General features: G+C 34.5%; 1 protein-coding gene across 2 annotated transcripts in view; it reads left to right on the plus strand.

The window, feature by feature from the left end:
- The window catches only part of TOGARAM1 (TOG array regulator of axonemal microtubules 1), a 69,167-nt gene that overhangs the window by 19,971 nt on the left and 21,369 nt on the right, over nt 1-27,827 (plus strand). Inside the window, exons 4-12 of one of the 2 annotated variants that reach the window (XM_040620864.1) lie at nt 5,324-5,629; nt 6,938-7,200; nt 9,136-9,368; nt 11,865-11,965; nt 16,362-16,511; nt 20,091-20,180; nt 21,851-22,026; nt 22,534-22,693; nt 25,683-25,836. In XM_040620864.1, the coding sequence (XP_040476798.1) occupies nt 5,324-5,629; nt 6,938-7,200; nt 9,136-9,368; nt 11,865-11,965; nt 16,362-16,511; nt 20,091-20,180; nt 21,851-22,026; nt 22,534-22,693; nt 25,683-25,836 (1,633 nt within the window). The remainder of the gene's footprint in view (nt 1-5,323; nt 5,630-6,937; nt 7,201-9,135; nt 9,369-11,864; nt 11,966-16,361; nt 16,512-20,090; nt 20,181-21,850; nt 22,027-22,533; nt 22,694-25,682; nt 25,837-27,827) is intronic. The other variant, XM_040620865.1, reaches the window with a different exon arrangement.

A 27,827-nucleotide genomic window follows, 5' to 3' on the forward strand; every position in this document is an offset into this window, starting at 1 on the left:
TAGTAGAAGCATCGAGGAGTCTCTCTGTTGCTTAGTCTGTTCCTGTTTAGGATATCCCCAAATTATTACATTACCTTTGATAACTACCTCCACTCTCAGTGTTTAATCAGATCTTCATAGAGGTGCTGGTTTTCTGTAACCTCTCAGAATACCTGTAAGAGCAGTTGCTAAAGGGATGTCAGGTTCTTCCAACGTCAGCATTTAGCTTAATAGTAGGTTGTACATTAAAAAGTCTATGAGGACCACCACCATGTCAACTAATATTCTCAGTGGGATTTCTGAAGACCCAGGTGTAGATGCCAGATGCCAAACCACCCAGAAGCTTCCATCCCAATTTTAAATGTTGCAGTGATCCATACCAAACATTGGAAATGTTGGTATATTTTTTTGCATTCTTTTGGTTCTATTTATGTGCATTAAAAGATTTGATGTTTGAGTTCTTTGTAAGAAATATTTTGAAATCTCTTAATAAAAAGAATATGTAATAAATAACACATTAACATGGAAGCATCAGAATCTACTAACAGAGCATTGCAATTCAAATCAGGAAGCTGAAAGTTTTCATTCTACACGTAAATTTGTGACCACTTAAATCTCTTGTAGTCCCCTTTCCCACCCAAATAAGATTTAGGTAGACATAAAGGTCCTAACTATGTCATATATGAATTAAAAATAAATGATATAAAATTATATGTAGTTAAGTCTTCAGAAGAAAGTTTTGTTAGTATACATAAGCTAGGTCTTATGTTGTTGAAAATCTTCCAAAAAATACTAAAGGAAAATTTAAGGGAACTCTAAATGGTTACAAATAGATTTTTAAATTAATTGAGGAGTAAAAAGAAAAGGTCAATATAAAGCAAGAAAAATAATAAAACACACAATAAATAGAAAGCACAAAATAAGATGGTAGAATTAAAACCAAATATATCAGTAGTTAACCATAAATATCAATGGACAGAATTTACCTTTTAAATAACATAGATGATCAGATTTTATTTTATTTATTAAAATTGAAATGCTGTTTTTTCTGGTTTATATTTTTTTCCATTTTTTTTTAAAGTTTTTAGTTAAGTTCCAGTTAGTTAACATACAGTGTAATATTAGGTTCAGGTGTACAATGTAGTGATTCAACACTTCTGTGCATAGCTGGCACTCATCACAAGTGTACTTCTAAATCCCCATCACCTATTTAATCCCCCACCTGCCTCCCTTCTAGTAACCATCAGTTCTCTATAGTTGAGTCTGTTTCTTAGTTTCCATCTCTTTTTTTTTCCCCTTTGCTCATTTGTTTTGTTTCTTAAATTCCACATATGAGTGAAATCATATTTGTATTTGTGTTTCTCTGATTGACTTATTTCGCTTAGCATAATACTTTCTAGCTCCATCCATGTCATTGCAAATGGCAAGATTTTATTCTTTTTTATGGCTGAGTAAATCCTGGTTGTGTGTGTGTGTGTGTGTGTGTGTGTGTGTGTGTGTCTACCACATCTTCTTTATCCATTCATCAATCTATGGACACTTGGGCTGTTTCGATAATTTGGCTATTGTAGATAATGCTGCTATAAACATCATGGTGCGTGTATCCCTTTGAATTAATATTTTTGTATTCTTTGGGTAAATACCTAGTAGTGCAATTGCTGGATTGTAGGTAGTTCTATTTTTAACTTTTGAGGAACCTTTATACTGTTTTTCAGAGTGGCCCCACCAGTTTACATTCCCACCAGCAGTACAAGAGGGTTCCCCTTTCTCCACATCCTCGCCAATACCTGTTATTTCCTGTGTTGTTGATTTTAGCTATTCTGACAGATGTGAGGTATTAGCTCATTGTAGTTTTGATTTGCATTTCCCTAATGATCAGTGATGTTGAGCATTTTTTCATGTGCCTATTGGCCATCTGGATGTCCTTTTTGGAAAAATATCTATTCATGTCTTCTGTGCATTTTTAATTAGATTATGAAATGATATTTTTAAGAGCCATACCTAAAACACGTCAAAATAGAATGGGAGAAAGTAAAGCATGGAAAAGATATACTAGGCAAATAATCAAAGATAGCAAATTTAAAAATACTGGTATTAGGGAAAATATGCACACTGAAACTAAAAATAGTTTTAGGGTTAAAGATGATCATTATAATGAAAAAAGAACAATTCAAGAAGATAAGACTTTTCTGGGGCGCCTGGGTGGCACAGCGGTTGGGCGTCTGCCTTCGGCTCAGGGCGTGATCCTGGCGTTATGGGATCGAGTCCCACATCAGGCTCTTCCACTATGAGTCTGCTTCTTCCTCTCCCACTCCCCCTGCTTGTGTTCCCTCTCTCGCTCGCTGTCTCTATCTCTGTCGAATAAATAAATAAAATCTTTAAAAAAAAAAAAAAGAATTGATCACCTTTTCAAAAAAAAAAAGAAGATAAGACTTTTCTAAAATATTTGGAGATGTATGTTGGCAGGGCGGAGTGTGTGTGACAGAGTTACAAGGAGAAAATTTTAAAAATCTACAAATGTTAGTAGAAAATTTAAGTAGAGGGGCACCTGGATGGCTCAGTCTGTTAAGCATCTGCCTTGGAGTCAGGTCATAGTATTTCCTAGTATTCTGTGAAACCTTCAAAAAGAGATAAATCTTATCTTATATGAACTGAAAGAATTAAGAAGAGTTTCCCTGCTTTATTTTATGAGATGAGTATAGCTTTAATACCATGACCCCATAAAGTTAATGAATAAAGGGAAAAAACGGTGGCCCAGTCTCACTTTCACGAAAGACAAAGTCCTAAATAATGTGTTGGCAAATGAAACCTAGCATTGTGTTTTTAAAATGTGTATGTTATATATTATGTGTAAGTAATTTTCCAGGAAATTCTATATTTTTAACCTTATCACAGAAAGAATTAGGAACACCATATAAATGTGTCAATAACGCGGTTAAAATTCAACGTCTGTGCATGATTACAAACTCATAACAGACTACAGATAACTTTTTTAACTTGATTAATATCTCTTAATACCTATAGCAACTATATGTAGTGTTAAAATATTAAAATTCACTTTAATGTCAAGAATAAGACAGAAAGGCTCACTGTTACCATTGCTTTTATACATTTAATTACTAATTCCTTTAGTATTTATTGGGAAGGAGGTACTGTTCTAGAATCTAAAGATCAAAATCTAGTAGAGGAGAAAATAAAGAAACAAGAATAGACGTGACTGCTATGAAGAAAAATAAGGCAGGGTAGGAGACAGAATGTGGTAAGGAAAGTTTCTGTGGAGTGAAAATGTTTAAGCAGAAACCCAGATGAGTGAGGGAGTGAGTTACATTGATATCTGGAGAAATCCAGTAAGAGAGCATTCCAGAAAGAGAGAACGGTCAAAGTACAGATGATCTGAAGTAGGGCCATATTTGGCTTATTGGAGAAATAGCAAGTCAGTGGAATGAGTGAGTGGGAGGTAATTTTCAGAAATAACTTGAGGCCTTGCATAATATAGTAAGGATATGGGATTTTATTCTGAGTGGGATGGGATGTCAGGAGGTTTTTGAGAGGAAACAAAAATAGCCTGATTTGACTATTTTAAAACGATCAGAGCTGCTATTAGAGAATAGGTTTAGTAGCAATGGGGGCAGGGTACAAAGCAAACTAGAAAGGATATGGCAGTTGTGCAGGAGAGAGATGATATGGTTGGTATTAGAAAGGAAGCAATGGAAGTGATGAGAAGTAGTTGGATTCTAATATACAAGGTGGCCATAAAGTTTGGAAACAGATAATTTTATAACGTATGCTTATGTAATATGACTAAGCTATTTATTCTGTATTCACCTAAGTTTTCAGACTTAGTGATCACCCTGTGTTGCTAATGTAGAGACAAGAAGATTTACTAATGGATTAGATGTGAACTTTGTGAGAAGAATCAAGGATGAGTCCAGTGTTGTTGGCCTGAGCAACTTGAGGAATACACCTGCCATTTACCAAGAAGAGGAAGATTAGGAGAAGAGTAGATTTGACTGGGAAATCAAGCATTTTGTTTTGAACATGTTACATTTGGGCCCATCTGTCTTTTTAAAGAAGAAGTTGAGTGGCATTTTGATATTAAGTCTGGATACAAAGGAAAATCTGTGCTAAAAATTTGGGAGTCGTTGTACTCCCTATCTAGGGAGAGCCTAGCCTAAAATTAAAAGTATAAGGTTTGTAGAGGAAGAAACAAAAATTGTTATTACTCTCAGATAAAATGTGGTACAATGTGGTAATTAAGAGCACTTGGAAGCCACAGTGCCTGGGTCTGTATCCCAGCTTTAAGATTTTCTAGTGTGTGATTTTTGGCAATTTACTTATCCCTCTTACATTTTTCCTTGTAATCTATAAGATTAGAACCTACCCCCACAGGGTTGTTGTGAGGATTAAATTACTTAATGCGCATGAAGTGTTTAGAACACCACTGTTGACACATAGTAAAGTGCTCCCATCATTATCATTATCATCGTTGGCATCGTTATCATTATTAAAATTACTAGATACCTACAAAGAAAATCTAAAAGCATATACAGAAAACTGTTAAAATATTAAGCAATTTAGCAGGGTTGCCAGATATAAAGCCAGAATATAAAGGTCAATAAAGTTCCTAGACACCAACAACTTTCAGAAAATATAATTTTTAAGAAAGAGATTACAGTATCAACAAAATATATAAGTATATGGAAACCTAACAGAAGATTTGCATACCTTTTATTATGAAAGCTAAAATATATTTCTAAGAGACATAAAAGAAGACCTAAATAAATTAAAGGCGATCCCACATTTTTAAACAGGAAAACTGGATATCAGGAAAATGGCAGTTATTCCTAGATTGATCTGTAAATTCAGTGTCATTCCAATCAAAAACCCAACCAGGATCTTGTATAGGACCTGTCAGGCTGATCCTGAAATACATGTAGAAGAATGGAAGGCCAAGAATGGCCAAGATAATTCTGAAGAAGTTAAAAAATAGGACACTCATCCTATTGGCTAGCATTATGATAAATAAAACATTGTAGTACTAGTGCAGGGATAGACAAAATAGACTAATTGAACCAATAAAAAGCACCTAAGTGTGTGTGTATACATATATACATATGTGTATATATATGAGCTTTATAGATCAAAGGAAAAGAAAGAACAATTTAAAACATGGCACTGGGAAAATTGCACTGTTTAGAAAAAAGTTAAATTAGAGCTTTACCTCATACTGTACAAAAAGAAGTAAACACCAAATGGGATAAAAACCTGAATGTGAAAAGCAAACCAATTTTAAACTCTTAGGTGTATATACATAAATAACATATTCTCTTTTGTTTTATTACAGTGTACGCTAGCCTGAATTTTGCCCCTAAGACACAGCAGACCTTTGGTAGCCAAACAGAACGTACGTCTTCATACTCTGGTCTAAATCCAAGTCCAGGAGGCTTCATCCTTCCATCCTATCCTCTCTCATCACCTCGAACTAGTCCAAAGCACGCATCTCTTACTGTATCTCCAAAGAAGTCTCAGGATACTTCAGTTAACTTCTCTAATTCCTGGCCTCTTAAAAGCTTCGAAGGACTACCAAAGCCGAGTCCACAGAAAAAGCTTGTCAGCCAAAAGTCGTCTGACCCTCCAGGTAGAAATGATGGTAAAAGTTAATACTTCGTTCAAATTTATTTGTGTTTTTGAGCTATTACTTTGGAGTTAGGATTGTTTGATCTTTAAGAGCTGGTAAACTGCATTTTATTTCTCTGAATAGTAGACATCTAGGAAAATATTTAACAGTATGTTAAGTCAAATGTGTAATATAAAATAAAATTCAAATGTTTTCAGAAATAGGCAACTAATAATGCTTTATAATGAACATAAACAGTCCGAGAGCCTAGTAACAGATTTTAGCTTTAGAAATATCAAATGTCATTCATATAATTACTATAATTAATGCTTTGTATTCATTTTTTCTACATTTTTTTAATGCTTACTATATGTTAAATTTATTTATTAACTAAAATATTCTTTTATTAACAATAGCCCTTTCCAGGACATCTGGGTGGCTCAGTCCCTTAAGTGACCGCATTCGGCAAGGGTCATGATCCCAGGGTCCTGGGATTGAGTCCCGCATAGGGCTCCTTGCTCAGTGGGGAGCCTCCTTCTTGCTCTGCCGCTCCCCCTACTTGTGGTTTCTCTGTCTCTCTCTCTCTGACAAATAAATAAATAAAATCTTTAAAAAAAACCCAAAACAATAGCCCTTTCCAAAATAATGAAATTAGCATATAAATTTATTCAAGACAGATCAAATCTCAAAATAAAAAGTCTATTAAAGGCAGCCCCTATATATAGCCCACATACTTTCTTGTCCCTAGCCTCTGAACTAAGATGTACCACCTTTAAACTACCCTACAACACTGGTGTTCCATTTTATAACATGACCGTAAGGTCAATTTGTTGCATGGTTAGCCGATTTTATCACTTTTTCTTAGCACTACACCTTCATTTCCTCCATTAATTTCTTTCTGTGTTTGTCTTTCCTACAAGATCAAATATTACATTGAAAGCTGAGAGTTTATTCAGTTTATTCTCCCATGTGTCCAGCATTACTGCTTTGCACATAGTAGTCACTCACATGTTGCTTACATAATTAAATGAAGCCAGGCAAGTAGTCCTTCCAGCTTATTTGTGGACTTTACCGTACAAATATTAGTTATGATAATGTGTATAAAGATAGAAATTTAACTTAGTATATAGTATTTTTATTTAATATGAAAGAATTTCTGGTGACTCGTTTTTGTTATATTTGTTAGGAGACACTGATCTTTGATCTGATTTTAAATAGTAATCTTCTAATAAAAAACAATGTGTCTTTTTATTTAAAAACTCTATTCCAAACACTTGTGATTATAACTCCCAGTTCTCTGAAATTAAAAAAAGGTAAATAAAATATATTTTTTTCTTGCAGGAGAAAATTCTCAAGAAAAACTTTCTCCAGTTCAACTTACACCTGCCTTGGTGAGATCACCATCTTCCCGACGAGGCCTAAATGGGACCAAACCTGTCCCTCCCATACCACGGGGAATCAGCCTTTTGCCTGATAAAGCTGACTTTAGCACAGTGGGACCCAAAAAGAAAGAGCCTGAAGATATTTGGAAGAGTGAAAAAGATAGTCTCACAATTGATCTTTCAGAATTAGATATCAGAGATAAAGATTTGGATCAAGAAGAGGTTAGAGCCAAATACCATTTTTAATAATTTTTAAATGCTTGTAATTTTCTATAATACAATAGGTGTTATTTAAGGAAAAATCAAGTACTTTTTAACTCCATAACATGTTTTCTTTTTTATAAAAATATTTCATGATCCTTATAGAAAATGTAGAAACTATAGTGAAGTATTGGAAGAAAATTCATCACACCAAATCCCACTACCCAGAATAATTTGCCATTAATACTCTAATGTGTTTCCTTTCAGTATTTCTTCTATGCATATATTATTTCTTTTTAAGTTAAAAGTATGAGTAATATAGCAATATACCTATACACGAATCCCTCCCAAATGAACAATTTGCATATTTGTTTCCTATTTTTAGATAAATGAAACAACATAGTTACCTCCCCAATCCAGTTCCTTTCCCTTCTTCACCAGAAGCAACCACATCACCATTAATTTGTGTTTTATGTATTTTTATACTTTTAATATATTAATATTTTGATACTTACGATATAGTCATAATTGATTTTGACTTATTCCTAGTCTTTTGCTATTGCAAACAGAGCTGCATTGGACGTTCCTGAGTATGTCTGTTGTGCATATGTACAGGTTTATTTATCTTTATGAAACTGATATCATATTATATCCTCATCTTTGAATTCTCGGTCACTCCATTGATACTATAAAAATCCATTGCCAGTGTGACAACTCTGTACATACTAATTATGTCAGAGAAGGAATGTGGTTGCTATATTACTTTGGATTTGGAGCATTATTTCCGTAGATGCTTTCTTTTCATCATATTAGCCAGCCTGATGTCAGGTTTAAAGAAGTGTTTTACATTAAATGTGTAAACTGAAACACTCAGTTATATTTTGTGGTCTTATTTTTGCCTGTTTTTAAGATGTAAGCATCATATACCGATAGTTTGCTCAATAAAATAAATATTAATGCATATTCATTTTAAGGGCATTTCTTTAACATTAAGCATGTGTACCAAAATTGGTTCTTAATGAATTAGTCATTCCAACTTCTGACTGCTTGTAAAATCTTTCCTTCCCCTCCCCCACCCCTAGTTGTATTTCACTAGTACTAGAAAGAGAATTCATTTAAATGGAAGAAAGTTCTAGAAGAGGCATTTTCCTACATAACTCATAAGTTTCATCTGATGCTACTTTTTTTTGCGTGATTTGTATGATAACTTAAAAATAGCCCTTTTTCTTTTAATGAATAATTGAAAGGGTAATTTCTTTTATGTAATTATTGATAAATATAGGAGGATAGTACTATTTTTAAATATTCAGCCTTCTAAGGATTTACTAGGGAAGTGGCCATACTGTTGAATCAACCATTATAATTGTTATAATCAAAATGTTAAGTGAAACACAGTTTATGTATGTTTATGGGTTCCTTAATTCATTCAGGGTTCTATTCCCAATTTTAATATATTTGTTTATAATGGCATCTTCTACTCTACATTTCTAGAAATACTTGGCTTCAGAAGTCACATACAGTCTTCTGTTATTTTCTGACCCCTAACGCTGGCAAACTTGATCTAAACTTCAAATTTAGAGAACTGATTACTTTTCACAGAATTTCTAAATGGCCACATTCACACACCAATGACTAAGATTGGCTAGACCTCTCTGACTTCAACTCAATCTGATTCAATGATTCATTTACTAATTAAATTTTATTGTATTAGTCAATTGTTCTCAGTGCCGGAAATACCATGATGAATAATAGCTAGAGATCCTTCCTCTTAAGGGGCTTACAATCTTGTTTATAAATTGGTCGTTTATAAAATATGTATGTTAATATCCATCTTGTTAATACAAATTGGAGAGTGGCTTAGCTAGATATAGTATAGTAAATGGAATTTAAAGTCTAAGGATAACTTTTACTCATGTGAATGTCTTGTAAAGTTAATTGTTTTTATTTCTTTCTTAGATGCAGAGCTCTCTTAGGTCCCTTCGTAATAGTGCAGCTAAGAAAAGAGCAAAACTGAGTGGCAGTACTTCTGATCTTGAAAGTCCTGATTCTGCAATTAAGCTCGACTTGACTATGGACTCACCATCTCGATCTTCCTCTCCAAACATCAGCTCTTACAGTGAAAGTGGAGTTTATAGCCAAGAATCATTGACTTCTTCTCTGTCTACAACTCCCCAGGGGAAGAGAATAATGTATTTTGTTTTTTGACATGTTAAATGAATGCTAATCTTTAATTTGTAGTCTGACCCCTAATATCATATTTGAAAAAAACTTTTAAACTATTTTCTAGTTCTTAAAATGTTGAAGTACATTTAAAAGGCAGTGGAAAAGTTTACAGATACTATCTAGCTTGGCTTTGGTCTGGGATGGGTGGAGAGAGAGAACATCGGCTGTAACTTAGAGCACGTACAGTAATACAAACCCTTATTCCCCAAGCCTTAGTTGTTGTTCTGCCTAAGATTTATCCTAGTATTTTTTGTTCTTTGGCTCCATTCTGGATCATTGAGTCTTTTGCAGTGGACCTATAGCTGATATTACTGCTTTCATTGAAAACTCAGCACCAATTTCCTCTGATTTTTAGATTAAACTCCACTCAGCTGTTACTTCGCCATTTCTTATATGTTATTGTTCCATTTTCTTGTAGAAGCTTAGGCCTCCGTGCCATAGGTTTTGCAGCGTTCTCAGGAGTCTCCTTATAGCAGTTCTGAAATTAGAGTCCTGGCCACCCCAGAGCATTTTTTTCTAGTATAGCAATTCAACAAACTTTTCCAGATTACTTCAATGACCTCTAAGTCTTAAACAGTGATCCCACCTTGATTTCTGAGAATTTCTGTGACTCTATTCTAGGATTTTGGGGAATCTCTTCCCTCTTTATTTTAGACCAAAACCTAAGAGTAGAATTGCTAGGTCATAGGATAGAGATTTAGCTTTTTATATAACTGCTAAGTCGTTTTCCAAGATACTTGTACAATTTTAAACTTCCACTAACAAAGTATGAGAGTTCCAGTTGTTTCACATCCTTGTTTATTTTTGTTGTTGTCCATCTCTTTATTTTCCTTTGATTTTATCCTGAACCATGGTTATCTACAGCTACTAGCCGAAAATATTTAAAATTAAATTTAAATTATTTTCACGTAAGTGAACTGGAATCTTTAACAATGTAGGTAATTAGAGACTGCATAATCAAAGGACAGATGGTGTTCTATTAACTCTAATGGAAAGGGTGTTTCATTTCAGCAGTTCATAGAATTAAACCAAATTTTTGTGTCCTGCTGTGAGAAGTTTGTCTTATCCCATGATTCCATTCTCTACATTTTTAACTTAAGTAGCCGCTTATTTTGCTGTTGGAAATTTTTTCTTACTGGAAATTCCTTTGTTGTAATTACCTAGGTAGAATAATGCAATATATTTACAAAATGAATTTGAAATGGCTACACGGGCTGGTGAAGTAACTGTTTACATTTAGTTACCAGACATTTAAAATAGATATTTATCTTTTGGACCTAAAGTTCTTCCCTTATTTTCTATGAATGTGAAATTTTGTGTTAAATACTCCTACAGTTGCAAGATCCTATAAATAATCTAGAACCTAGTTGGGAAGAAAAGTTCATTTTATATTATAACATTTAGAATTCACTATTCTCTATATTGTCTTGTGAAATTATTCTCTTCAGATAATGAATTCTGTGAGAAGTTCAGTATACCCTCATTTCTGGACTAAATTACCTTTAATGAATTTCGTATTTCCACCTTAAGTTTAATAGCTTTGAAACAATTAATATTAACCAGGTTGCATCTTGCCTTGAGAATCATGGCAAAGAGAGCCACTATTACCTCATGTGGGGCTTTCATCTTTAAGTGGGTTGGGGAGGAAAAACTCTTGAGAACCACTCTTCTAGAGACTAAAGTATTTTCTTTCATTCGAGTCAGGTACATGGTATAAATGTAAATTGACTAAAAAAACCTATCATCTATTCTGGAGAAACTACTCTTTAAAAATGTTTAACATTGACTTCTCACTAGGCCAATTAACAAATATGCTTATCCAACTTCTAAGAACTATGCTCCTTTGTAAAATCTCTTCTTTATAATATCCATCACTGGCTTACTGATATTACAACACCTAAATGATTTAAAATAGTTCCTTTACATTCAGATTAAACATTCTTCAGTCACTTTCTTTGTGAAACAACGCCTGTAGGTCTTTATAATGTCAGAAAAGTGTAACAAAGAATAATCCAGGAAGAAAATGGCATTTGCTAATAAACCCACTTGTTGCTTATGCAAATTAGAATTTGTAATGTCGTTAAGTCTCTTTTTTTCTGTATTATTATCCATGAGGGCAGGTAGTGTATTAGATGATTAGATGACTAGGAATCATTTGCTTTAGTTTTGGAATGAACTTTCTTTGGATCACTTGGGGTTTTTTTGTTGCTGTTGTTTTTTTGACCTAACAAAAGGTTATATAGTATGACTTGGATAATCTTTCCTGCCTTTTGTAATCCCCTCATGAATAATTAAGAATTGCCTATATGTTAAATGGTTGGAAGTTCAAAAAGTGAACTAGGAATACCAATAAAAAAATATTCTTAGCTATAGTTTTCATACTTGCTCCTGTCTTATGACCTAAGAATGTTGAACAGCTTTAGATCTTAAATGTTTATTGAAATTACTTTGTTTCATTGTAGGTCAGACATATTTCCGACATTTGGATCAAAACCTTGTCCAACAAGACTTTCTTCTGCAAAGAATAAAAAGTCTGAGATAGCTGACCAAAGCCCGAGTGCAGGTATTTTATAACTGTTTTATAAATATGATTTATAAAAAGTATGATTTTTAAATGATATCAAAAATGGTAAAAAATGCATTTCAGGTGTAGAATTTTTGTAGTTACCAATTAAGGCTCGTCATCTTTTTAACTCTTTGAAAAACCTTTTTTGGCAAGAATAAGTATTGTATCATTCTTGGAAAAAAAAAATATTTACCTAAATAATTGATCCCCCTTTAAGCCCATAGGTTACCTATGCCTGGCTCTTCCAGCTGGACATTTTGGTTTAATTGATGTGGAATGTGACCTGCCACCAGAGTTTTGAAAGCCCTGAGGGTGATTCTAATATGCAGCATAATTTGGAAGCCACTAGGCATCACAAAAGACAATTTGTTTTAAAAACAGCACTTAACTAGTTGTTAAGTTCATTTGTATCTTGTTAAGCATTTTGTGAACTAACCTGGAAGTCTCTAACGTGCAGCATCACTTTTCAGAAAACAGATTTAGTTATTAGTAATCATTTGGAAAACTATTTGGATTCTGATCTATTTAGGATGGAAACTGCATGTGATTCTTCTTTATGATTGCTAACACTGTATTGGATTATGAGTGAATTATAACAAACTGGAGTTTATTTTCACATGATCTCAGTATAAAAGTCCTAACAACTTTAAGGCTAGTCTACCTTACATTATAATTTCCTCTCTAAGAAGCTATGTATGTATGTATTTGTCTACTAAGATTTTTAAATTTCTTACTCCTAACTATGTCTTAATTTCATCTCATCTTTTTAGTCTCCACTATCCCTTTTACTCATTTCTTACCTACTTAGCTTCCTAAGATTTCTCTCTATAATTCTCTATAAAAGTCTTAGTCTCATTCTCTATAATCTGTCCCCCACAGTGCAAGTCTGACCGCATTGCCCAGCCTAAATTTATTTAGGGCATTCTTCCATGATCTGTCCCTGTCTACCTCTCCAGCCTCATATTTCACTTCCTTCTTTGTAATTTTGTATTCCAGTTAAATCAGACCATTTTCAATACCATTTCCTCTCTTTTTGCAGTTACACGTACCATTTCTTCTGGGTGAAATCTGGAATCCACACCACACCCCATTTAGCTCTAAAAACAGTTCAATTGCTTTCTCTGGAAACTTTCCCCATTCACAAACAAAATTGATTATTACCTCTTTCGTAATATCATTACATTTTGCACTGACATCTTTATAGTGGTATTGCCATTATTTTACTTTTTTGGACTCTCAGATTCTCAGATCCCCAGAGATTATTTACCTTTGATTACCTACCTAGTGCCTTCATTATCATGAATGCCTAATTCAAACATGCATTCCAGGTATATTGGCTTCCACAAAGCTAGTGTTCCACAAAGAGTTAGTTTATCTATTAGGCACAGGAAGACAGTGTATATGAGCTTTGGAGTCTGAAAGACCCCAGCTGGAATCCCAGTTTGACCATATTCATGAGCTGGGCAAGTGACTAACTACTTTGAAACTCAGTTCCCTCATCTGGTAAGGTAAACCTTGAGAAGTGATAATGAACATTTAAGTATAAGCACCTATTGCATAGTGGACGCTTGGCTTTTGTTCCCTTAAAGGAGAAGACACAAGGAAACTTAACACATAAACTTATTCTTTAATCACTTTTTAAGGCTGATTATTATAGTAAATTATTCATAACTTTATTTATATAAGTTATTGGTAGGCTGTGTCTTGTTTACAAAAGTGGAGCCCTCTTCTGGAAGAATATCTTTGGAGTTAGAAAAGAATAGATTTAGAAAACCTAGATTTGAGTTTCCCCCTGACCTCATAAGTGACTTAAGTTTTAGTAAAGTGAAAAAGTTATTTAAACAGTACATACTTCTATATACAATATTCAGTGTTTGCCAAACTTGTCTAATATTTAGTATTTCTCAAACTTGCCTAGTCCTAGGGAACACCAGGGGTGTGCTTGTAATACAGATTCTGGGACCTCACCTCACAACTAATGAATTGATCTTCACAGTTAAAAATCTATCTTTTTAACAAATAAGTATTTCTAAGATCAGGTTTTGGAGACTCTACTTTTGAATTCACTGTGAGATATTCTTGGTTAAATTTAATATGCCCTCAAAAATGTAAAGTTGCTAATGGCTTAGGATTTTATAAACTTGGGTTTACGTTTTTTGTTTTTGTGGGATAGGGTTTTGTTTTTAGTAAACAAATGATTCCTGCAAGTTTATCATTTAATTGATAAAGCTTGAAAATGATAATGCTCAGAGTAAAGACTGAAAACAAAACCAAAAATAATTATCCAACTTGTCTTTATGTCCTCCTTTTCAATAAATATTTCCACATGTAATCTGCCACTACCTGTTATAGCACATAGGTAAATGTGCTATAGGTAATTTAATAGGTAAATTTCCTGAATTATGTTATAGTAAACTTTTTCCCTGTAGCATCAGATTAGCAATACCTATTTTATTTTTTTATAAAGATTTTATTTATTTATTTGACAGAGAGAGAGACAGCCAGCGAGAGAGGGAACACATAGGGGGAGTGGGAGAGGAAGAAGCAGGCTCCCAGTGGAGCAGGGAGCCCTAAGTAATACCTATTATTAACAACAGAAAGCATTTGCACCCAAAGCCAGTATCTTTATGAGGCTACCTTTATGAATTAACTATCAAAACTAAGATGAGTATAGACAGATATCCATGTTACTCCCAGAAGTTCTGTATCATTTAACACCGGATATTTTTTGACTCTCTGTGAACTTAGTGTCTTTTACTCTACAGTCCTCTGTTGACCAGTTGCCACCAGCCCCCCTTCTCCCCATGATCCTGTTTTTATTTTTAAAAACCCACAATAATATTAAGAACAAATTGTATCTTATTATTTCTACCTAATGGTATTTGTAGGGAGCTATATATATGAAAATGGATGGTGACTTAAACATATATCGTGTAGGATTTTCCATTTAGTAGATATTTTGTGGTTTTAATAGCGTCAAAGTATTGGTATAGGGTGGTCAGTTGAAACATTCAAATGTAGATTAAAATTTTTGATATTTGTTAAAAGGAGGCCCACATTAGGGTTTTGATTTTTTTTTAAAGATTTATTTATTTTTTGATTGGGGGGATGGGTGGAGGGAAAGAAAGAATCTCAGGCACACTCCCCACTGAACGCATAGCCCAACCCAGGGCTGGATCTCACGACCCTGAGATCACGACCTGAGCCAAAATCAAGACTTGGATGTTTAACTGGCTAAGCCACCCAGGCACCTTTATTTCTTTTATTTTTAGTTAGGAATATAACATTTGGGTATTTACAGTATGCTAGGCACTATGCTAAGCCCTTTCAATGTATTTTCTTCACTTAATCCTCACAACCATTCTGGAAGAGGTAATACTATTACCCTCATTTTACAAATAAGGTTAAGTGTCTTGCCCAGGTTCTGTCAGTTTAAGTGGCAATAGTACAATTTAAAGCCAGGAAGTATGATTCCAGATTCTGAGCTTAGTCACTCTGGAGTGTACTGCTTCACAGCCAGACCAGTATAGACCCATTACACAAGAGTGGGAGAGAAGAGAGAAATGGAAAATATCTCTCAGGATACAGTTTAAAAATTTTAGATTTAGAGGCGCCTGGGTGGCTCAGTTGGTTAAGCGTCTGCCTTTCTCTCAGGTCATGATCCCAGGGTCCTGGGATCGAGCCCCACATCAGACTTCCTGCTCAGTGGGGAGCCTGCTTCTCCCTCTCCTCCCCACTTGTGCTCTCTCTCTGTCTCTGACAAATAAATAAATAAAATCTTTTTTAAAAATCTATATTTAAAAATTTTTCTTTTTGTTATAAAGGTTTATATGTCATTCAAACATTAACTGCCTGCCATATTTAAATAAATATACACACATACACTTATTTCTTCCAAACATTGAATTTTGTATTTCATTGTAATTTTAAAGCCTGTTTTATAAAATGTTTTAGATATAGTTTCTAATAAATGTTCTTTTATTTTTTTATAAGGTTTTATTTATTTATTTGACAGAGATAGAGACAGCCAGCGAGAGAGGGAACACAAGCAAGGGGAGTGGGAGAGGAAGAAGCAGACTTCCAGCAGAGGAGCCTGATGTGGGGCTCAATCCCAGAACGCCAGGATTAGGCCCTGAGCCGAAGGCAGATGCTTAACAACTGAGCCACCCAGGCGCCCCTATAATAAATGTTCTTAACTACTAGTAAAAAGTATAACAACATTTAAAATACGATAAAACTCTTTAAATTACTTTAATGTTATAGTTTCTAATATTATGTCACTGACCTTTTTAAAAGTCTAGAAGGCAAGATAGATTTAGAGGGGAGATATGTACCTATCTATAATATTACCTGAGTCATTCAAATAAATATTTTTATGTATTTTATTTTATAGGGATTACAGCATCCAATGTAAGCATAATTGGTCAACGTATGAACTATGGGTTTGGATGTGGTGATTTTGAAGATGATAGGTCCCATGACATTTCACCTAGTGTTTTCAAAATACAAAATAAGGAACACCCAAGACATAAACATACAAAAGGTTAGTAAATTTCACAAGTTAATTTTTAAGATTGAATGTCTGTAAATCCTAAATTAAGTGTCTCAGAATTCTCCCTAAGCATACCAATCAATAAACTGGGATTTCTCAGTTTTGAGATTTTTCTCATCCCTCTACTGATATGTCATTACTTCAGTAATTTTGCCAAATAGGAGAACATACAGGTTCATATATTGGTTAATGGACTTGCCTGAGAAGCCAAAGCAGGAAAGAATTACCCAAGAGGTTAAAACTAGGGAATCTCCCCTCTAAGATTATACACACATACACACATTTTATAAGACATTTTACCACTAAAATGAGGTAGAGAAATCATGTGAATAAATAAATCCCAGATGTCTACTTAGGTTGTAACCATGGAATAAAACTGTGGAAACGGGAATATAGTTTTCCTGTGGTAGAACCTGGGAAGGCTTCTTTGTTATCACTAACCATTATTAATAATTTACATTCTTTTTTTTTTTTTCTTTAAATTTAGTGTAGCAAGTAGCTCCTCTGTGACTGCTCTGTTAGTTTTTTCAGAGAACCTATTACAGCTCCATTTTTTTAAAATTCCCTTAGGGTAAAGAGGAAGTTATTTTAAAAGGTATAAATATTTAAGTAGAATAACTAGAAGTCACTGTATTTCAATATTTAATCTACTAGTGACTGTAAGGAGCTGTCATTTTTTATTTGTAGCAGCTATGATTGTAATAGGTCAACTTCTGTTATTTCTGGTCATCTGAAGTCGTGTGTGTGTGTGTGTGTGTGTGTGGGCAGTCCAGCATTTTAGATCATGTGTATTTTTGTGTGTGTGGAAATAAATTGAGTAAAGGAAAGTTGCTTGGAATGTTTTTTCTTATTTTTTTTTTGGTAAATTTTTAAAACATTTCATCCATGATGTAATTCAGTATCTATTCTTCGTGGAAGGTTTCTTCTCTGTCATTGTTTTTACAAAAGAGAATGACAGGTTTTTTTTCCTGTTTACTTACATATTTTATTTCTCATGTAAAGATAATCAATACAAATACTTTTTTTTTCCTAAAAGTAACTCATACCCTAACATAAATTTTTTTAATTTTCTTTTTTTAAAAATTGCTTTGAAATAATTGCTGAATATGTTCGTTCACTACTAGTGGCACCCTTTTTTGGACAGCAGAATCATAGAAATATTTATATCTTCTGACCAGCAGTTATTTCTACTCCAGAAAATTACTTCACACTCACGTCCAACTCTAAACCAAACACCTACTGTATCTGTCTGGTCAACAAGAATAAACATGTTGAAAAACCAAACTTACCTTCCTTTCCAGACCTGCTCTTCTTCCTTTGTTTTCATTTTTGTTAGTAGCATTACCATTTTCCCAATTATGGGGACTTGTAACTTTAGAGTCATCTTTGTCTACTTCTCCTTACCCTCCAAGTTTAGGCGGTGACCATCCTACGAATTCTGTTTAATCTGGGCCTTCATTACCTCTTCCCTGGATAATTGCAGTACCCTTCTGAATAAGATATCCTGCCTCTTATTTTATCCATTTTTACTCCAGGCTGCATACCCTTCTAGAATTATCTTTTTGAGGGGCGCCTGGGTAGCACAGTGGTTAAGCATCTGCCTTCAGCTCAGTGCGTGATCCCAGCGTTCTGAGTTCGAGCCCCACATCAGGCTCCTCCACTAAGAGCCTGCTTCTTCCTCTACCACTCCCTCTGCTTGTATTCCCTCTCTCGCTGGCTGTCTCTCTCTGTCAAATAAATAAATAACATCTTTAAAAAAAAAAAAAAAGAATTATCTTTTTGAAGTATAGTTACCATCTCTTCCATACTCAAAACCTTGAGTGCTTCCCTGTTTCCCACAGAATAAATTTCGTGCTCTGCAGCATAATTTTTAAGACCCTTAATAATCTTGCCTCAGCTTAACTTATTGCATTATCTCTTACTCCTCATTTCATTCCCCATCCTCAGGCATTCTTAGTACTAGAAGTTTTCTTGGTTGGCATGTACAGTTGGCCTAGATGTCTGTTTCAGATCCTAATGTGTTCACATCATGTCTGCTTTTTGAATACTGACTTAAAATCCATTTCTTTAGAAAGTTTTCCCCCACTTAACTGGCCTGGAGTAGTATAAGTTATTTAAAAGTAAAGATATTGTCGTCTTTATATTCCTCTTAGGCTTTGCATGTATTAGTGTCCGATGCCACATGTTAAATGAGTGGAGCCGTGATGAGCCAACCCAAACTAACAGTGTAGCCTTGGATACAGTCACTCAAACATAGCATCCTCAAATAATCACATTAAGGGAATTTTGAGTATAGTGCAGAAGGGAATAAAACAACTTCCAAAAGAAACTTTGGCAATGGGTGGCATATGTAAATGGTTTCATTTTGCAAGAAACCTGAGACGGTTTTAGGATTAGCTTTCAGAACCACTTCTTCCCATTCCAGTCCTCTGCTGGTTGTTCCTTTGAACATGCCCATTTTCTGGCATGCTAATGTAGAGCCCCAAGTAATAATTTGAGAAAGTGATTAGTGTTAGATGCTTAGAGTTTTAGCAAACTAGCTTTTATGAGTTACTATTCTCTTTCTCTGTTCGGTTGAATGAGACGAAAGTAACAAAAAGGTTACGTAGTTTCTAAGTCAAGAGTCTTTTAAACTTATTTTTTCTTTGTATTTTATAATTGATACTCAATGAGCAACATTTCTTTCAGTATTTTGTTTACAAGACAATTTGGTGTAAAAAGTAAAAGTAACATTAAAAATGACTAGTTATATCAGCTTCTCTGATAAATGAAGTTAAACTACATAAAGATAACATGTTCTTTATATATTTTCCTCATGAGATTTGTCTAATTATTCAGTCATCTCTTGGTAGACTGTGTATACACTTCATGTTTATGGATGGATGTTGAACAAATTGTTCCACTTACTGAGATTTTCTTTCCTTTGTCACTTAATACCTTTTCAGGCTACCAGGTTTCTGTTCTTTGACCTCAAGTTAATTATATTTTGCTTTTCATTTTTCGTGCCTTGTAACATTCATCTAACATATATTTATTGAATACTTAGCATATGCCCTACTAAGAGGCTCTGGAAAAGAATGAAAATCTAAACCAGACATGGGTCCTGTCTCCATAGAGCTTACAGTCTAATAGGAGAATAATTAAGTAAATAAGCACAAACTGAGGTGAACATTAACCTAGAAAATTACAGATTGCTGTGAGATTGACTTGGTTTGTTTTCAGGAGTCAGAGGCTTTCCTTCATGGTTACCCTTTTGTCACTCAATTATCGTGCTGTGATTATTTTCTTGTGTATCTTTCCTATTCTTAACTCTGGCATTTTATTTCTTATATTTTTTTTGTAAATAGCACTCTTTAGGGGAAGAAAGGTTTCTTTTCTCTCTACTGCCTCGTCCAAATGAGGTATTCTAATTTCAGATATTTATAGAATTAATAAGTAAGTGTGAATAAATAAATTATAAAATCCATGTATAAAATAAAATTTGTTTTAAAGGACCATGTTACAATATCATAAAATACTATGTAAAACGATATTAAAATGTGCGGTTTTTTGTTTCTTTAACATTTACAGGATCATCATCAAATTCACAGCAAATTCCCAGTTTTGAGTTCACATCCACAAATACCTTACCAGAAGACTCAGTCGTTGTTGTTGGAAAAGGTACTTCCAAGTCATTTAGCTTGTTAATTGTATGTGTTCTCCACACATAAGCAAAGCATATCATTAAAGAACAGAGAAGAGTGTGATTCGAGTGTCGATTAGAACTTTTTTTATTAGAACTTTTCTTTTTAAAAAATTATTAAATTGAAAGAATTAGAAGTGAGCACTTAATTTTACATTTGTCTTCTAATGAAACTAAATTCATGTCAGTAATTTTCAGAGATGAATTATGTAACAGCTGCAGCATAGGTACTTCTAAGACACTTTTAGGATAACTAAGACAGTTTTATCATAGTTGAAGTTCAAATAATAGTCCTTATTTATAATTTATCAGCTTAGTATTTAATATAATTTCATTATTTTCCATACAGAGTCTAGACAAATCAGAATTAACACCTGTTATATATTTTTGGGTGCCAAGGAGTTCTTTGAACAATATATTTGCAAATATTCTTTAAAACTCTTTTTTTTTCTTTAAAACTTTATAAGGGTATAATTGACAACATTGTAAGGTATTTAAAGTGATTATTTGATATCCATATGCATTGTGAAAGGATTCCCCCATCAAGTTAATTAACACATCTCAATTAGTTGTTTTTTTTTTTTTAAGTTTTTATTTATTTGTCAGAGAGAGAGAGAGAGACCACAAGCAGGGGGAGCGGCAGGCAGAGGGACAAGCAGGCTCCCCGCTGAGCAAGGAGCCCAGTGAGGTACTCGATCCCAGGACTCTGGCATCATGACCTGAACTGAAGGCAGATGCTTAACCGATTGAGCGGCCCAGTCGTACCAATTAGTTCCCCCCTTTTTTTTTTTTTTTTAATAAAAAAACTAGAACGTGATGATAGACACTGAAGGTGCACATCTTATTTCTGGTAAATACAGTGAAATAGGATGAAATGTTTGGAAAGCTTTCCTAATTGTTTGCTTGGTAGAGTCTCATTAAGTTAATTTGAGGCCCTTCTCAGATTGGCTCCAACCTACCCTTGCAAACTTAGTTTCTTTTATTCCTCTGTTTCTCTTATGTCCAACCAAACTGAGTTAATCACTTCACATACATGCTTCATACTTGTTCAGCTCTGCTTCTAAGCATTACCATCTTATAGGATGCCCTCCCCTCCTTCTTCAGTTATCTGTCCAAATTCATTGTGTCTTCCAATCCCAGCTGAAATCCTTGCTCCTTGAAATGTTCTTAAACACCCCGCTCATACCAGCCTTTCCTTTATGTGAACTCATTATTACAATATGCAGTTCTTATTTAATATTGTGAAATGTCTAGGGGCACCTGGGTGGCGCAGTCGTTAAGCGTCTGCCTTCGGCTCAGGGCGTGATCCCGGCGTTCTAGGATCGAGTCCCACATCAGGCTCCTCCGCTGGGAGCCTGCTTCTTCCTCTCCCACTCCCCCTGCTTGTGTTCCCTCTCTTGCTGGCTGTCTCTCTCTGTCAAATAAATAAATAAAATCTTTAAAAAAAAAATATTGTGAAATGTCTAGTGATACCTCCTAAATGATTGTCCTGTTAGGGTATTTGTTTTTATATTTATTATTATTTAACATGTCTTTCTTACTGACTATATTGTTTATTTCTTAAAGTCGAGAGCCTTGTCTTTAACTTTGTTATCAGAGTGACATCACATAAATACTTAATGGCAGTTTGTTGGTCGGTTAATTTCAGGTGTATTTGGAAGTCCAAATTCAGCACCAGCAGCCAGCAGCCAATCAGTGGTATCTTCTGTGGAAAATGGAGATACATTTTCAATTAAACAAAGCACTGAACCACCTTCAGGAATTTATGGAAGAGCAGTCCAGCAAAATATTCCATCATATGTTGATGTTGAAAATGAAAAGGATGTAAGGTTATTTGCTGATAATTATTAGGATAAACTCAAGCCTATATTTATATCATTGTGTTGGGTTCATCAGATTTGGGGTGGTAAAAGTGTTTTGATTACAATTTTTAAAATCTCAGGATAATTGAAATTTCTGATCCTAATCATTTAAATAATGGATTATTCTTCTTTCCAGCAAATATATTCTCATTCTGGTATAAAGTATCTAATGTACTTTATACTATTCATGTACTTTACATATATATATGTATGTGAATTTACAAATTCAACAATTTTCTAGGACACTCAAGGAGTGACAGACTGGTATCCTCAGGCACAAATTTAGTTATGATACTAGCACCATGTAATTCTAGTCAATTTTAGAATTCCTGGAAAAAGGACTAAAAAATGTATAGTTTATTTTTTTTATATGTAGACAATGTCTATATACAGTTGTCTGAGATGAAGATAGTTATTTTAAATATCAAACTCCCTGAATACTTTCAGATATTTCAACTTTTTCATTCAGATTAAAATTTCTATTTCAAAATCTACTTATGACAAGATGAGACAAAAAAGAAAAGAGGAAAAAGAACTTTTTGACATTAAGGATTGTGAAAAGAAGGAACAGAATTCCTGGGAGCGAATGAAATATACAGGAACAGGAACTGAGAAAATGACATCTGAAAGTAAGTGGAATTTAACTTTCGGTGTGTTTTCTTAACTGATAATATTCTAAAGCTAGAGTACCTGTGGTTTAACTGAGAGCTAATAATGCAATATGTTGAACCATAACATTGAAATTTGTAAGACCGAGTAGCTTCTAGTATATTAAATATTATTTCTTATAAAAAAGGAAGTTGGTTGATTGTTTTTCTCCCTTCTAGACTTAAATATTTTTGAAGATGAGGTGGGAATATCAAAAAATGAGAGTTCCCCTTTAGAAAATATTGCCTTCAGGGGCGCCTGGGTGGCACAGCGGTTAAGCGTCTGCCTTCGGCTCAGGGCGTGATCCTGGCGTTATGGGATCGAGCCCCACATCAGGCTCCTCCGCTATGAGCCTGCTTCTTCCTCTCCCACTCCCCTGCTGTGTTCCCTCTCTCGCTGGCTGTCTCTATCTCTGTCAAATAAATAAATAAAATCTTAAAAAAAAAAAAAAAAAGAAAAAGAAAATATTGCCTTCAGCCCTCCATTGAAAGGAGGGACCTGTTTAAAAAGGTCACCATCTTTAGTGTTTTCAGATTCAGGTAAGTAACTTGTTTAAATGTAAAGAATAATGTCACAAATGCTGGTTAAGCTGAAGAGACCAAATATGGTTCAGTGCATTTGTGATGAAAAGAGCACTAAGGTAGTAGGAGTCCGTAGACAGACCTGGATTCATAATTATCAGGCCTGCCTTTTAATTAACTTTGTGACCTGGAAATAGGCCTTAGTTTTCTGCCCCTTTAAATGTCCACATTATCTCAGAGGTCTCCTCCGTGCTCTCTGCAAATATTCCTGTTACACTAAGGAGTGGTATCCCATTTTATAGCTGGGGTTAAATGAGATTGTGAAGTTGGTTTATATTAGATCATGATTTTAAAAAATCATTGTATTTATCACTTATTCAGCCTGCCATTCAGTACTTACTAGGTCCTATACCTGGCCAAGAGTGGCTTCCATGTTTCCTGTGCTGTTTTTAAAAATATTAAATAGGTCTTAGGTATAGTAGCAATTTGGAAAAATCAGAGATTGAAATTAAAAAATCTCATGAACTATAATAAACATTAAGAATTATTGCTTATTATTTTTGTTTATTATTGTTTAATGTTACTAAGGAATAAACTGAACTATCGTAAGCATTTTAAAATTTACATTGGGTCTGAAGTCTAGGTATCAATAAAAAACCCAAAAGTACAGAAAAGATAAATATATAAATGTGATCTTGGACAACATACTTAACATCTCTCAAAAATAAATATAAAAGAGGTTTGAACTAGATGACCATCTGATTCTTCCTAGTTTGTATTTCTTTTATAATGCAAGAAGTTTAGAAAGCTTTTTAAAATTCTGTATTCTCAAAACTAGTAATTGTTGAGTATGACTGATGACAGATATTGACCTGTAAAATTGCTGGTTAAACATGCCCCTAAGAACCACTGAAATGTAGGCATTTGTGAAGTGTAAGCCTATTTGATAACATTCTCAAATAATTTCGCTATTATTAATGCATAAAAATCAAGGGGAGAAAAACCCACAGAACTTCTTACCTAAGGTGTAAGAATACTGGCTGCTACTGTTAACAGGAAAAGAGTACAGATAGTAGCAAATAGTACAAATTGATAAATATGTTTATGATAGTCATTTTCTAGTGCTTTATATTACCTTTTTTAAAATTATCCCTTTGGGATATCTGGGTGGCTCAGTCAGTTAAGCGTCTGCCTTTGGCTCAGGTCATGATCTCAGGGTCCTGGGATCAAGCCCTATGTCAGGCTGCTCAGCGGGGAGTCTGCTATCCCCTCGCTCTCCCTTTGTGCTCTCCCTCTCTCTCTCTCAAATAAATAATCTTTAAAAAAATACCACTTAACATGACAAAATAACTAATAAATCTCTACCCATTTACAAAAGCCAATACAGGGGCACCTGGTTGGCTTAGTCGCTTAAGTGTCCTACTCTTAATTTTGGCTCAGGTGATGATCTCCGGGTCATGGGATCGAGCTCTGCATCGGGCTCTGCGCTGAACTTGAGATTCTTTCCCTCTCCTTCTCCGCGCCCCCTGCTCGCGCACATGCCCACTCTCTGTCTCTCAAATAACATACATAAATAAAATCCTTTTAAAAATACCAATACACATTTTATTTGATCTTTTTGATCTTTTCCTTTCTAATACCTCCAGTACAGGTATCTTGCATTGTTCAGTGCCCCCAGGGCATTACCTTGAGCACTCCGTGATAACGATTTGTTTCCCTGACATCCAGGGCAATGCCTTACATCTGGAAAACAGTTGGTAAATGTTTGATTATAGAAAAAATGTTGTTATTACCACACATGGTCTTAGGATTTGTAGTAGACCATTAATTCTATGCTGGTAGCAAAAAAATTGGTATTTTGGGAATTCAGCTAGAATTCTTTACACAGGGACTCCTGGGTGGCTCAGTCGGTTAAGCATCTGACTCTTGGTTTCAGCTCAGATCCTAAGATCCAGCCCCCAGCAGGCTCCACACTCAATGCGGAGTTAGCTTGTCTCTCTCCCTCTGCTCCTCCCCCTGTACGTGCTCTCACGTTCTCTCCCTCTCTAGAAGAAATAAAATATTTTAAAAAAAGAAAAGAATTCTTCACACAGATGCTATGAAGCTTCATTTTCAGTTGCCATTTGTGTAGTAAAATGGGTATATATCCCATGTTTTTATAAAATGGGATCATAATACTTCTTATTGATTTTTAGCTCTTAAAGCTAGACTTTATTATATAACTCATGACTGAAAAACCACTTATATATTTATATTTAATATAATTTAATAATTCTGTATATAAAAAGTCAAGTTTTAAATAGCTTTGTTGTCCAGGTATTACAGTTTTATTAAAGACTAAACTGATAATACTAGTTTCCATAAAAAAGTATTCATAAAATCTGTAGTCAGAATATCATTTGTATCAGAGTTCTCTGGTGCTTTATTTAATATGTTTTTTTTATTTAAGGTGAAGCATCTCCTAGAGGCATTCCACAATATAAAGAAAGGATGTCTTCTGTCACTCACAGTCCTGAAATAATGGATGCATCAGAACTACGGCCATTTTCCAAACCAGAAATAGCACTGACAGAAGCCCTTAGGCTTTTAGCTGACGAGGATTGGTAAGTTCACCATCCTTAACTTAAAGCTAAGCTGAGTTTCAGAAGTTTTCTGAAAATTTTTTATTAAAAACTTTGAAACATTCCCCATTAAAATAGTCATAGAAATGATTATCATAGTTCTTAAACAGTCTGAGTTTTTTTTCAACTTATTAATGTAACTGAACTCTGGTCCTAATAGTACTGTATTATTACCACTTACAACTTATATACTGTAAGGACAGAGTTTAGCTTTATTATGGATTACATAAACCTTTTGATACTAGAATGCAAATATCACATTTCTCCAAGTGTTTCTCTGTGAAATACATCCTGTAACAATCCTGGAAATACTTATCTGTTATTAGCATAGCTGCAGCAGCCACCCAGCCCAGCCCAGCTGGAGCATCTACTGGCTGCACTTGACCCATTTCCTTCCCTACTCCTTCAGTATCACTCTCCGTCCCTTCCTCCATATCCTCAGTTTTACTTCTACTAGACCATATTCACCAACATTAAAATGTGCTATAATAGCCCCTATTTTTAAAAAAAACCTCCCTAAACTGCACATCTTCACATTTCTTTTATTCTTTTTTTTTAGCCAATTCTTCAAAAAGACTGACTCATTGTCTACTTTTTACCTCATATTCTCTTCTCAACCTTTAATTGGCTCTCAGCCCTCCCCACCATGACAGCCACATCACTGAAACTATGAAAGTGATCATCTTACTGAATTTACACTGGTTATTTATTAGTGGTCATCTAAGCCTTTTAGCAACATTTGACACAACCGACACTCCCTTCTTTCTGATTTCACATTGGAAAAATCAGAGTTTCTTCGTTCTTTCTTGTTTTAGTATGTTCTTATTCCTTTTCTTTGTTTGACTTCAAAATTGAGGCATGCTCTGTCTACATTTATTCCTGGATCTGGCAATTGCTTTCTGTAAAGAGCCAGGTAGTAAGTATTTTAGGCTTTGCAGGCCAGATGTCTTTATCACAACTCCTCAACTTTACTGTTGTAGTGTAAAAGCAGCCTTAGATAGTATGAAAACAAATGGTTATAGATATGTTCCAATAAACTTTACTTATAAAAAATTCTGATGGGGCCAGATTTGGTCTGTGAGTCATAGTCTGCCAACCCCTTTCCTAAATGATTACATTCAGTCGGATATATGTCTGGATTCCGGGTATCTTCTTGAGCTCTAAACTTACAATCCAACTGCCTGCTTGACATTTTCACTTTGATGCTTGCAGACATTTTAAATTTAACTTATCCAAAATAGAACTCTTGATTTCCCACTTCCTCCCAAGGTGGGTTAACAGACATAAGATTTGCCTTTCAGATTTTAGTTCTTTCAGAACTAAAGAAATCGTACAAAATATATGAAACAGTGGTTTTCAAAATATTCCTCACTAGGCAATGAAAATTAGTGATCCTTGAGAGACAGGAAACGAACAAGTTGAACTCTATAATTGCCTTGGCTTAACTTTCTACAGTTTCCAGGTTACAGCTCAAAGAAGGGAAAACTATGTAAATACCAGCAGAGGTGGAAATGGAGCTGGGAGTTTGGGGATGCCAAGGTAACTAGAGTTTGCAAGGCAGAGTACCATAGAGGATGGAGCTTCACAAAGAACTCTGGAGACCTTCAGAGGTGTCTTCTCAAATATTTAGGTAAATACTAGTCAGGGCATAAGTGTAAATAAATTACCTTAAGCCAGAGCTAGAATGAAGTTACAGGGAACAATCCCTGAATACTTCTTGTTCCCGTCAGCACAGTGGAAAACCTCATAACTCACATGGCATCAAGTAGAAAACGCAGAAGAGTTTTGCTTCTTCGTGTGGAAAAATAAACTGTAGGCTAAAGACTGTTTTGGCCCTGCCTAACGAAGCATAAAAGCAAGGCCTGAGAGGGTCAAACTTAACAAATAACCTAACTCTATTCCAGAGCAAAGGTCAAAAATAATTTAGGAATACAGAAATAGCTCAGGTAAAATGGATAATGACTGACATCCAA

Source organism: Ursus maritimus, unplaced genomic scaffold (assembly GCF_017311325.1).
Source record: "Ursus maritimus isolate PB19 unplaced genomic scaffold, ASM1731132v1 scaffold_36, whole genome shotgun sequence".
Lineage (NCBI taxonomy): Eukaryota > Metazoa > Chordata > Mammalia > Carnivora > Ursidae > Ursus > Ursus maritimus.